Source organism: Pelobates fuscus, chromosome 5, assembly GCF_036172605.1.
Source record: "Pelobates fuscus isolate aPelFus1 chromosome 5, aPelFus1.pri, whole genome shotgun sequence".
NCBI lineage: Eukaryota > Metazoa > Chordata > Amphibia > Anura > Pelobatidae > Pelobates > Pelobates fuscus.
In genome coordinates this window covers 231,004,967-231,019,076 of record NC_086321.1, presented here as the reverse complement: position 1 = coordinate 231,019,076, position 14,110 = coordinate 231,004,967, and the positions used below count along the sequence as shown (strand labels likewise).

The 14,110-nt window shown below is 40.0% G+C and overlaps 1 protein-coding gene across 1 annotated transcript in view; it reads right to left on the bottom strand.

The window, feature by feature from the left end:
- UHRF2 (ubiquitin like with PHD and ring finger domains 2) overlaps window positions 1-14,110 on the bottom strand; it is a 142,002-nt gene that overhangs the window by 45,978 nt on the left and 81,914 nt on the right. Inside the window, exons 5-7 of the mRNA XM_063455111.1 lie at window positions 8,120-8,229; window positions 4,247-4,433; window positions 530-653 (exon numbers count right to left, since the gene is read on the bottom strand). Coding sequence (XP_063311181.1) covers window positions 530-653; window positions 4,247-4,433; window positions 8,120-8,229 — 421 coding nt within the window. The remainder of the gene's footprint in view (window positions 1-529; window positions 654-4,246; window positions 4,434-8,119; window positions 8,230-14,110) is intronic.

Below are 14,110 nucleotides of genomic sequence, written 5' to 3'. Positions count from 1 at the left end.
AAAGCTAATTTTTAGGGCATTTGGAAACATTTGTGTAAATGTATTTGTTTTGTAACAAATATATGCATAAAAAAAAAACACATACATATATGCATTTTTTGATGTAAAGTGTCATTTAAACATAAAATATTGTAGAGTTAAATATTTTCTAATTTAAAGGTTAGATTTTTACATGTTGAAGAACATGCAGAGAGGACATAGAAAAAAATTCTAAAACCTGTTTTAATTTTTTAATTTTTTTTTTAAATAGTGAACATTTTGTAGCAGTGCTCTGAATGTGCAATATATTCCAAACAAATGCTATGCACCACAGCTCCCAACGATGGAACAAGGAGCTCATTGTTCTTGTATAAAGAAAAGCTTCGGAGAGCTCCTTGTAAAATCCATGTTATTTAAAAAGATTAGCATTCCACGTAAAGCCACAAAATAAACTTCATTAAACAAAACACTGACCAAAATGGGTGAAATGGACATCAAGCACAGACTCTAAAATCAGAGGTCATACAAGAACAGTGGGTGTGTACCATACCTTGCCCCAATCTCTCTGGCTTTCAGTGCTGGCCGAGGGCATCTTTGCTTTCTTTTTACTCTGTTTGAGTTTCTCGCCGGCCTTCACGACTTCAGTGGAATCATTTTTACAAGAAGGACAATACCTGAAGATAGATATATATAAACATATAAATAAAAACACATTTCTATTTTTATCATTTTATTATTTTTCACTTAAAAGAGAACAGTCACTTCTCTGGAATTCAAACCATTAACTAAAACAATGAAAATCACCTAACAATTGTGTTACTTTTTCTCATGAGATGCTCTGCTTTCTTTTAAATGCATATTAAAAGTAAACTCCAGACCCCTAAGGCAATTTAGCTAACTGAAATGTCTAAAAAGTGTGTCAATTTATTTTTTATTTTGCTTACAAGTGCAGATTTTAATAGAAATTGACTCTTTTATAAATTAACCTGGTTACACAGCCTTGTTTTTAAAGCAGACAACCGGTCTGGTTACATCCTGGTTTGTTTAACTCAGTGGAGCTAAACTCAAGAGGCAGCAATTACTCAGAGCACCTGCCTTGCAAAGTTTTCTAATTGAGCTGTATTGGGAAGTCTGTGATTGGGCAGTCACAGAAAGTCTGGGTGGGGCTAGAAGGGGAGGGTTTGCAAAGGCAGCAGACAAGAAAACTGCAGGTTTTGCAAGATGTTTTTAGATATATCCCTAATGCAAAAAATGCATAATTAAATGTGAGCATGTTTTCAATAGGGTATATGTACTAAACAGGGATTTATTTTATTTTTTGGCAGTGGAGCGTCCCTCTACAGATTTAGCAAATTACATTGTAATCCAGTTCCATAGCTCCCAACAATCGGGAAGGGAGAGTTGAGACACGGTGGGTGCTTCACCAGTGGCACGACGTGCATCACTATCAATGCCCTACAATTGCCAGGCCTGCCCTGAAAAGTCCACACACTGACCTTACCTACTGACAGACTGCCTGATCAGCTCCCAGCGTTCAGGATTCTGCAGGGAGTGCCACTGAAGTGCTACCTGCATGGTCTACCCCTACCCAAAGGCAGTTCCCTGGTTTCCCCAGATGCGCAACACAAATAAACTAAGGCAGGACAGGGCATTGAAAGCAGGACTGTTGGAAGGCTCGCCGTTCTGACAAAGCAAAGCCAGGACAAACACTGCAAATTTAATGTTTCATTTATCCTCTTCTCTTTCTCTATGCTGATTGGCAGGTGTAAAGGACGGAGCTTACAACAGTGACTGACAGAGCTAAGATGAATGCGCCCAGTTGCAAGAAAAATAAATAAAAATAAAGATATGGATTCTAGAGCCTGAACTGGAGGCGCACTGCTGAATTTTGAGAAACATTTTAAAAAATGGACACACAGTCACGCAAACACAGATACACACACTTATAAACATGCATACAATATTAAATACCAACATCCAGATTCATAATTACACCTACAAACAAACATATAAAAAAATGCAGTGATAGCCAGGCTCCAGGCATTTTGGCACAGAGTAGTTGTGGTTCCTCAGCAAAAAAATAAATAAATAAAAAAATATATATACACACACACACACACACACACACACACATACATTTATTCTGAAAAATTTAAATTAAATGTGAAAATACACCAGTGGCAGATAATATATATTCTGGGAAGTGACAGTTTCCCTTTAATGATCTCCTCAGCCTGACCTCTATTAGGTCTGCTTCAAAGCTGACATCACGGGTTCATGTTGAATCTCACCAGAAGGAAAAAAAACAAAGAAAACAAAGGAAAAAAAAACAAAAAACTCTCCCCCAGAAAAATACTTCTAGCATAGCAATTTAATTTCTATTTAATGTACAAAAAAAGCAATAAAAATAATAAAAAATGAAAATGCACTTTCATCACTATTTCTATTGCATCAGCTGTACATTAAATATAATTTAAAATAATACTAATGTATGCACTGATCATCCACAACATTAAAACCACTGACTGACAGGTGACGTGAGTAATATTGATTATATTGTTACAATGGCACTTGTCAAGGGATATGATATATATTACAAAGCAAGCGTACAGTCCGCTCTTGAATGTCATGCGTTGGAAGTAGGAAATCATATGAGTGAATTTGTTCAGGGCCAAATAGTAATGGCTAGATGACTATCAGAGCATCTCCAAAAACAGCACATCTTGTGGGGTGCTCCAGTTATGCATAGATTAGTACCTACCAAAAGAATTGCATGGAAGGTCAACCGGTGAACCAGGGGCCAGGACCATTGGCGTCCAAGGCTCATTGATGCACATTGGAAGTGAAGGCTGGACCGTCTGGTTCGATTATACAGAAAAGCTACTGTAGCTTAAATGGTTTGTTTTTTTGTCAGTGTTTATTGGTTGACATGCAAAGGTACACTATATCAAAAATGCAAATAAAACCTACCTATTTTATGGTTAAAAATGAAGCTAGCTGCACATGGGCAGCAGCAAAGAGGATCTAGTAAACTAAAAGGGAGTAGATTATTTCTAGGTTTCATAAAGTTAAGGAAAAAAGGAATGAAAAAGGATGGGGGGGGTTGGGGGGGTGGAAGAGAGGAGATCCAAGGTGTGAAGTAAAGTGAATAATAAACCTCATCTATGCAAAGAGATTTATCAAAGTGGCTAGATAAAGCATTTGCATAGAAGAAACGTGTCAGTGTTTTATTAATATGTTATGCTACTTTTTGTTTTTATTATTTTGTTCACCATAAAACTATTTTTTTTTATTGAATTTTGGACCTTCCTATCTGTATTCTTAAAGGATTTTATCCGGAGGACGAATCTCACATTCCTTGGTGGGGAACATACCACCTATGCTGTTTAGGATTGAACAATACTTCCTTGCTCTTACTTTGTGAGTATATCTCCTCTTTTAATACTTTAAGATCACAGAGTACTATATTTTATTTTTATATTTCTCCTATGCTACTGGAGCATTACCTACTGGCATATTAGAACACACTGAATGTGAACTTCTCTACTACTGCTGCTGGCCACTGGCCGAAAGAAAGAATCCAGTTTTCTTTTAGATCAGGTGGATGATGGATGCATGTTTGTGTCTTTTAAATTATCCATCCCCTGGGAAAGAGATGGCACCTGGATGCACTATGGGAAAAAGAAAGGCCAGCAGAGCCAGTATTATGTTCTGGGCAAAGTTCTCCTGGTACAACTTGGGTCCTGGCATTCATAGATGTTACTCTGACATGTACCACCAACCTACAGATTGTTGTAGACCATGTGCACCCCTCATGGCAGTGGCCTCTTTCAGCAGGGTAATGCACCATGCTACACAGCACAAATTGTTCAGGAATGATTCGAGGAACATGACCGAGAATTCAAGGTATTGCATTGGCCTTCAAATTCCCAAGATATCAATCCAATTGAGCATCTGTGGGATGTGCTGGAACAACAAATCCGATCAGTGGAGGCCCCACATCGTAACTTGCAGGACTTAAAGGATCTGCTACTAATGTCTTGGTGCTAGATATCACAGACACATTCAAAGGTTTTGTAGAGTTCATGCCTCCATGCATCAGAGTTGTTTTGGCAGAATGGACTATACAATATTAGGCAGGAGGGTTTAATGTTGTGGCTGATCAGTGTAAGTTTTTATATATGTAAAACATAAGAACACACACACACACATAGTAGTTCTATATACACACACATTTAATACTATATCATATTACATAATAAGTTACCAGTCTTCGTCTTCTGGAATCTTGGCTAAGGGTGGATTCAGGCAGTATATATGGTAGGCCATATTGCATTCATCACATAGAAGCTGCATGTGGGCATCCTGCTTCCCACCACACAAGTAACAAGAACAGAACCTGCATTCAGTTTCTGGGTCAGCCTTGCAGTGTTTACATTCAGGTCCACTCTTCCCTGCAATATAAAGGGAATTGCTTGTCAAACATGACTCATTGGAAACAGTCTAGTTTTCTAGTAGAAAATGTTTACAAAGTCAAAGATAGTCCTACTGTGAGACATTGTGGGATCCAAATATTTGATTGTGTGTTAAATCATCTAAGGACTTTAATATACAAACAAAACATGCTACAGAAAATTTTGGTGGCAAAAAAATAAGACCTCAGAAAAAAAGGGAGGTGTCAAAATGAAAATTCTGGGCCGAAACCGAAAATTCAGGATGCCCTTGGCTGAAAACTGAAACTGAAAATGACTTTTTATCCAAATGATTTTAAAATAGTAAGTATTTATATGACATCAAGCTGTGACTTCAAACAAGCTTGATTGACAGCTCAGTGAGTCCTGCTAGGGCTGATGTTAGCCAATCCATCCACCCAGAGACCTGTGTACCCCCATAGGACTGTCCCACCCATAGACATGTGCCCCCATTCAGCCAGACATGTACCCTCATCCACCCAGACCTCCTCCCCCTCCCACTCCACCCGGGAGAGAGCTAGCGAACAATGAGCGGCCCGCGGGCCAGCCACCGTGTTATGTTCCCCTTGCAGCCGCAGTCCGCGAAGCCATGCTAGCGGGGTCCCAGCCAGGGTAGAAGGCATGACTCATTGTTTTGATTCCACTGAAAGCAGCCGCGGACTGGTTCACTCGTAACATCAGCCTCCACATGCACCAAGACAGACTGCAGGACAGCACGTGTAATTTTTGGCAGATTTGACTCATTTTCAGACGAAATGCGATAGACCCATTTTCGGCTTAAATTTCGATGCATCCCTATTAGAAAACATTAGTACTTCTATTCTAGAGATGTTTCACTTAGCATGCTCTCCTTTTGTGAAATTAGCGACTGCTATAGAAAAAAAATGGCTGCTCACTAACAATAAGGGTATCCTACACAGGACTGCTAAGCTTGACCTACCAATTTTGTCACATGCCAACAAGAAAGTCATACACTATGATTCAAGCTGCCTGGATCAATAATGGGCAGATTTTCGTAAAGTCAACAACCGTGCGATCCAAGCCCTCACTGGAGTTGGAGCGAATGATGGTGATCTGTGTGTTATACTAGCTTCAGAACTAGGCAGAGCTGCACACCAGATTTTGCATAAGTACCTTTGTCTAAGAAGTTCTGATTTTAAAGTGTGCAAAAACAGCCAGTTTTACCAAAACTATATTATTCCATCAATATAAATCCAAATATAAACTAGTGCCTGCATAAAAGGCTTTGTGCACAGATATGCCATTTAAAGCAGGGACATTCTTTTATCTATAGCAAATTCTACACAATAGCAACATATTGTCTTGTTGCAACTACTTGCTTGTTAGTCCACCTATTGTACAGTGCTGCAAATTTGTTTGAATAACAGTGTGGGAGGGCTAGTATAGAGTGACTATTTGAAATTGGTTATAGTAATGTTTACACTTTTTTTTTTTTAAATTCTACAATGAAACAAAAAAAATTCTGCTTCTAAATGTTTAAGATAGACTCTCAAGCCTGCCTAAATGTACCAATTGAAGCATTTGTGAAAACAACAATACGCAAAATAAAATTGTTCATTGCCATAACAAACATGTATTCTAATGTCTCTAAAAAAACATTAAAATAAAGAACACCTTAAGTAGGGATCGACTGATTATCGGTCTGGCCGATATTATCTCATAAAAAAACAAGCAATAAAAGGTGCTATAATTAAAACTAGTGTTGTATTTAAGTGTGAACAATTTGAAAGGAAAAAAAAAAATCTGATCTGAGGAAGCCTGCCTAGGCGAAACTCGTCAACATGTCCGCATACAACGTCATCACGTAATCACGTGACCGCACGGAGCTCCGAACCCGGAAGTGCCTTCTACAGTGCTGCAAGCTGCAGAGACCGCGGTGCGGTTATCTCTTCAAAATATCTAAGTGGACACTGGCCTTCTATGGGGAAAAGGGAGCTTTCTTTTTATTGGAAGTAATAAAGATAGTTTGATTTTACTCAGCTGGCGTCTTGCTGTTCTCACTACCATCAAGTCCTGTGCTGTGGACTACATGCTGGATAAGTTAGAGCAGACTTTTACTGCGCTTTCCTTGTTTTATTTCAATTCTCTTGGTTGCTTTACATAGTTTTATACAGTATTATGCTATGATTTTATTCTGTAAGTTACTTCAATATCTTTTATCACAGAGATTCACTTGAATTTAGTGCACATAGCATACAACTCACAAAGTTTGTTGTCTATTTGAGCATTTATGTCACTTTTGCACGTTGCACTTTGTTGCACCTATATTTTAAAGGTATAGCGCACCTTTTATGTTTTTTTTGGGCCGATATTATCTGCCAAAATTCTGAATATCGGCCAATAAAGATACCGATATTGCAGACCAGGGCTGCCATCAGGGTCCTAGGGGCCCAGCACACTGTTTTTCTTGCCTTCCCAGCAGCTCCCTTCATCTCCCCTGTCTAACTCTTGAGAGTCCAGCGGCTGTCAGAGCGTTGCCACGAGTTAACATGGCTACGCTCCGTGCGGCACAGGGGAGATGCTGGGAAAGAAAGTAAGAGTGTCCTGGGCCCCCCAGGGAATGCCATATCCCCCATCCCTGGCCAGGTAAGAGGCATTTAATATAATTTTTTTTAAAAAAATTACAAAAATAAACTTCCCCTTCCCCATTACACACATTACATACCTACACAAACACTCACACACTGCATTCATTATATACACACACTACATTCATTATATACACACTACACACACACACACTCCGCATTCCTTATATACATACACTACACAAACACACACTGCATTCAGTATACACACACACTGCACAAACACAAACATACACTGCATCCACTACACAAACACACACACACACTGCATTCACCAATCAAATACTCTCACTGCATCCACTACACACACATATTTTCTTGAAAACATAAATTCTGACTGGCATTTATATGTTACCGTAATAAAAAAAAGATTTACAAATAAATAAATAACAAACATGTTCAGTTAACAGTAGATTTGTGTAGAAAATGTTTATTTTGTTAAAATGGTAATTGTACATAATATCGGTATCGGTAAGTTATCGGCCTGAAAGTTCACAGATTATCGGTATCTGCTCTAAAAAAAAAAATCAACATCGGTCGATACCTAACCTAAAGCACCAAAACCACTATATCTTTAAGCACTGGTTTTGGTGCAGAGACCCTGTCCCTGCACTCTGATAAATGTAAACTTGCTGATTCTGAGCCACTTCTACCGGCTTTTACAGAGTCTGCCGCTTCAAGAAATTTCTCATGAAGAGGAAAAACTGAATGTCTTTGCATTTGTCGTCATCATACCCAGTATCAGGATGCTGGGCATCAACGCTTCTCTACGTGAAACAATGGAATAGTACTTCTCTATTGAACACATTTGTGTCGTAGGTCCCTAGTGCTTCTTTTTGTGAATCATTGAATAGGATCAGAAATCATCAATAATGAGGATCTTACAGCAGACAAAGTGCCTGCCATGACTGGACACTGGATAACATTTTTTATTCCTTTTGTTTATTTTTTTCCAAAGGTGGTCCTGAACCTAAAAGCTGAAATGGACACTTGAGCTTTATAAATAAATATATCTATTGAGAAGAGTTCTTTTAATAATAAAAAAGTAAAAACACTCACTTTTAAATTCTCCATCCCCAGAGGAGAGTGGGTAAGCTCCAGGCTTTTCCATCTTGTAAATTTCATCTTGAAACATAATTTTGCAATCATTTATCGCATCTTCTGATCCACTAAAACAGAAAAGAAAGTTTATTTTAGCCTTAAGTTTGTAATAGCCATTCTGACAGCATGTTAAAAACAGCCAACCGTGTTTATGAAGTGTTAATAAAATTTAAAAAAAAATTCATATTAGACAAAAACCTATTGTCTACCGGGCACTGCTCCCTGCTTTCACTACATCTGACACCACCAGCCAATGAGGGCTTACCTTAGGAAAGCTAAATGAAGCACCATTTTTTGAGCTTCCAGCTCTCAGGTAGCAGACGTGGAGGCAGTGAGAGGCTTATCCCAGGTAAGAAGTCAAACCATTTTAAAATAGTTTGACAGGGTACTACTAACATAGAAGCATAGAATGGGACGGTAGATAAGAACCATTTGGCCCATCTAGTCTGCCCAATTTTCAAAATACTTTCATTAGTCCCTGGCCCCATCTTTTATCTAGGATAGCCTATAGCCTTATGCCTATCCCACGCATGCTTAAACTCCTTCAATGTGTTAACCTTTACCACTGCAGCTGAAAGGCTATTCCATGCATCCACTACCCTCTCAGTGAAGTAATAATCCCTGATATTATTTTTAAACTTTGCCCCTCTAATTTTAGACTATGTCCTCTTGTTTCAAATATAACCTCATTTACGGTGTTGATTCCCTTTATGTATTTAACCCCTTAAGGACCAAACTTCTGGAATAAAAGGGAATCATGACATGTCACACGTCATGTGTCCTTAAGGGGTTAAAGGTTTGTCATAGGTCGTCTCCGCATTCTTGCAAGCTATACATGTGAAGTTCCTTTTATGGATCGACCGATTATCGGTCTGGCAGATATTATAGGCTGATATTCTCTATTTTCAGCATATATCGGTATCAGCCAATACTGATACAGATATTGCAGATAATGCAGACCAGGGCCACCACCAGGGCCACACACACACACACACACTGCATTCATTATGTTGAGTCCTGGGGGGGTCAGCAAGTTCTTACTTACCTTCCTAGCAGCTCCCTTCAGCTCCCCTGTCTAACTCTTGTGAGTCCCGTGGCCGTCAGAGTGTTGCCACGGGTTACCATGGCAATGCTCTGCGCGGCACACAGGCCGCAAGAGTTAGACAGGGGAGCTTAAGGGAGCTGCTGGGAAGGTTAGAACTTACCTTCCCAGCATGCCATATCCCCCCTCCATGGCCAGGTAAGAAGCAGGTAGGTGGGACTAAAAGCTCCTGCCTCACCCATGGATATTGGGTCAGGGCTTCCATTCAAAAAATAAGTAGTGGACTGATCACTGTCCACCTGCACAGATGGGCTGATAATTAAATAAATTAAGTGGTGGAGACACTACTCCATCTGTGGCAAGCAGATGTGGCTATAATTAAAATAAACATAACACAAATTAAATATTTTAAAAAATTAAACCCCCCCCCCCCACAATTTACACACTTAACATACCTACAAAAACACACACACATTACATTCATTATATACACACACACACACTCTGCATTCATTATACACACACTCTGCATTCATTGTATACACAATTATATACACGTTTTCATTTTTAAAGGTTCCCGCCGGAACTTAGGACACGCCCCCTAGGGAAAATACCCAATCTCTGTAGACAGGGCGTGTTAGAGGCAATTGCCTCTTACAACCACATTGCAGGCATTGTATTACACATATCAAGGTATAATAATCAGGTTTAACTGTTGCTATATTGGCCACAAAAGAGTCCCACAGTACTTACATAGTAGAATACCTTCTCCAAAATACCTTAATCATAAGGGGATAATCTACAGGACATACAATGTACTACTAAAAAGGAGCGAGACAACTTTTACTAGCCCCAGACGAAGGTGCAATACCTCAGGTGTTTTTAAACGCTTATTTTCTTTATAACTTGCCACTTTGGGCTTACTAATTTTGGGTGATGGGTATTTAGTGTAAAAATTCTATTCAAGAGGGATGGTGGTTCTTAGGGTTCGTAAGATTTTAAGCCTGCCTTCCATGTCCGGACCCTGGTCGGACTCCTTTAGATTGAGGGAGCCCGAGGTGTACCCATTATTTATTTACCTTCTTAAGCTGGATAATTACTCTCCACGAGGGTGAGCTGTCGAGGGAGCCCGGGCAAGAGATTAACATCACATACAGCAGTTCACTCCGTTCCTGACTATCGGCATTTAGCATTAACTAGAGCTGTATTAACAGCCAGAGCTCCGTGTCAGTCGCATATTTAAATTGTTATTATAACATATAACTCTCAGTAATATGGATATCTGCCTGTATAGGTTAGAACTATTCTCATTATCTCTCTGTATAAGCCGTATTGAGATAGCTTTAGGGATATACTGAATCTGATGGTAATTACTTAGTAACAATTTTATTTCTTTACAGAAGTTAGTCTGATACTTTATTGCTACATGCTGCAGAACCAGCTTCAGTTTGAATGACAACTGACCCGCATATGCTGTCATTTAGGTGGATTCATACCTGTTTGGCTTTGCTTGCTTTCTTGTAATTATCTGTTCACTTACAAGGCATAAGACCATTTAGGTACTTGCAAGCACAGATATAGTAACCCTTTCGTGGAGAGCTTTGAGACACATTTTAGGTAGAGGTTATCGTTTATTATTTTTTTGCCTCCACTATTTGTAACACCCCCCCCCCCCCTCTTTTTCATTTTTCGCATTTAGTAGACATACCACGCATGTGTCTCCAAGCATTATATTAAAGGTAATCCACAATAGGTAGGTATAGTCTAAAAGAGTATTTATTCACAGTTTAGTTTGTATATCCTCTCCTATTGGGACACTTTCACTTTGATATGTTTCAGCTCTGTCACTCCAAATTATTAGAGGGGGGATTTGACTATAAATAGGACAATTACAAAAAAGCTCACAGAAATGAAGGGTTGACAAGGGCCCTGCTCAAACGAGCTTACAGTCTATAGGAGGTGGGGTATAAAACACATTAAATAGAGGGTTTCTTACTAACTATAGTGTGTGTGTTTGTGTAGTGTGTGTATATAATGAATGCAGAGTGTGTGTGTTTGTATAGTGTGTGTATATAATGAATGCAGAGTGTGTGTGTTTGTGTAGTGTGTATGTATATAATGCAGAGTGTGTGTGTGTGTGTTTATATAATGAATGCAGTGTGTGTGTATATAATGAATGCAGTGTGTGTGTATATAATGAATGCAGTGTGTGTGTGTGTGTGTGTATATAATGAATGCAGTGTGTGTGTTTGTGAAGGGATGTAATTTGTGTAAAATGGGCAGGAGGAGAGGCATTTTTTAAAAAAATATTTATATCTTTTATTTTTGTCCCCCCTCCCTTGTTACCTGGCCAGGGAGGGGGCTGTGGCATTCCCTGGTGGTCCAGTGGCATGTACTGAGTAGTGGGGGCCCAGCAGAAAGCTGTTACTTACCTTTCCAGCAGCTCCCCGTCTAAATCCTGCGGTCTGCGTGCCGCGCGGAGCGTTGCCATGGTAACCTGTGGCAACGCTCTGATGCTGCGGGACTTGCAAGATTTACACAGGGAGCTGAAGGGAGCTACTGGAAAGGTAAGTAACAGCTTGCTGCTGGGCCCCCCCAGGACCGCCGGGCCCATTACAAGCACGGTATGTATTATCGGCAATATCGGTATCTATGTTGGCAGATACAGATATTGCCGAACATAACGAATATCGGCCAATATCGGTAAAACGGATAAATCGATCGATCCCTAGTAGTGAGACAAGTAGCAAAAGGCTCATGGCGGTCAGCCTACCCCTGTTATAGGTAGGGAACAGTCCCACACATATTTGTTCTTCAGGCTCAGAGCCCAAAGCATCAGCTGTATTTCCTGTGACTGCGATCGCTTTTGCACTGCATCTCTCCGCACCTCACTCTTTCTTGCCTTTGGGATATTCAGGGACCCTGCCCGCAGTCTCGCCTTTCTCCTCCAGGCATACCGACGTGGTCTCTCCCCCCTCTGGAGCGCTGGGTTTGCAATCCAGGATCGGGTAGCTATGACCCCAGGATCTGGTAGCCTGCTCTGCAGTTTCAACCAGAATGCCTCGAAGATTGCGTCCAGGCGGTGAAGTTTAGCGGAGGAGTCTAGGATAATTGAGGTATCTGCCATTTTGGAGGTACCTCTGGCAGTATCGGTGGCATCTGCAACACATCCACGTATCCCCACTATCAGTGTGGGGACCGGGGTGTCATCGCCAATTTCTTGACCCCGTCTGTGCCGAGACGGGAGATCTGCCACCTCTCCCTCCCGACACATGCTAGGCCGCGCGAGTAGTTGGTGCCTGGGTGGGCACCGCATGCCGCGGGATTCGTTCTCAGACCGGTATGTCGGTTTGTGTAGCTCCCCCCCCCCCACTAGGCTTTTTAATGACCAAAGGGACATACTTCCTTCCCTCATCACAGCATTAGAAGTTTAACATACTATTTCCACACTGACCAATGGTAAGAATGCTGGACCAGACAGCTTTAGTGCATAATACTACAAATTGTTGAATGGACAACATGTCCCTTCTTTGACTGCCCTTTTTAATTAAAATTTATATTGACAGAATTCCTTTTCAATTTCAAATGCAGGCACAAATTCTTCTATCCAAACCACATAAGGATACTGCTCTGGTAGACTCGTACAAATCCATTATATTTTTGAATCAGGATCTCCAAATTCTTACTAAAATAGTGGTGACTAGATTCCAAACTTTCCTGCAAGATATTTTGCATTTTGGGGCCAACACTTTACACAGGGAATTCAAAGAACGATAGCAGCAAAATATTGTCCTGTTGCTTAGGGCATTATGTTGCTGAGTCTTGATGCCAATAAGGCATTTGATATGGTTTGCTTAGCCACAATTGATACGTATCTTAAAATAAAGATTTTTTGGTATCCCTTTAATTTACTTCATTAAAGGTTTATACACAGTTGTCCACTTGCTTGTGTGACCACTAATGGTTTGGATTCAAACCCAATTTGCAAGGGGACACTTTTTTTCAATATGGCCCTGAATCCTATTATTAGATTATTACGTTATTGAGGACTTTACAGGCATCTAGGAGGGCTCTCATTAAGGTTACAACTTTTGCTGATATGCTTCTGTACATCTCAAAACCATCTAAATTCATATGGGCTATTATGCATGTCCTTCACACTCATGGCACCTGTCATGCCAAAAGCATGAGTTCTTGTTTGATGTGTGTTTATATATGTTAAGAGTTGTTTTTTTGTAAACCTTGGGATGGCATTTATTGTGGTCTTTGATCTTGCACCAGACCTAGACCATAAAACATCTAGATAGCCATCACCAGAGCTGGACACAAGGAATTTCATAGAGTGGGCAATAGACTGCCAGACCAATCCCCTCTGATCCCCCCAGGGGTCTGCCCACTGAGAAACCACTAGTTTAGATATATAATGAGGGTGCTGGACTATCCAGAGGTCAGTTATTCATTTTTCTTTTGTCAGTAACTTCTAGGAGATCAATACCATCTAAGACTCCCACAAGAATTCTATATGGGGTAAATATATTTAAGCAATTTCTTGTGTTTTCTCCTATTTTATTTTATGTACTGTTTTGCAATTTGTTATATGTATGTCATTTATTTCTGTATTTTGTACTCAGCACTGTGAATCTTTTTTGTCAGATTAAATGTTTACTTAATCAGCTTGTGTCTCTGTTCTCTATGAGCTTCATTCTCCAGAGGAAAACTCAGGTAAACACGTTACCAAAAAGGGTTAATTATATGTGTTTGATCAGTAACAGTAGAACTGTGATTCTATAATTCTCCTGTGTGTGGGGTAACCTAAGACTCCCGGGTTTAAAAGTCTTGGTGGTGGCAGTAAAGTGTGTACTAGGGGGTTAGTGTAGAAGGGATTGCAGGGGTTCATTGAGTGGTTG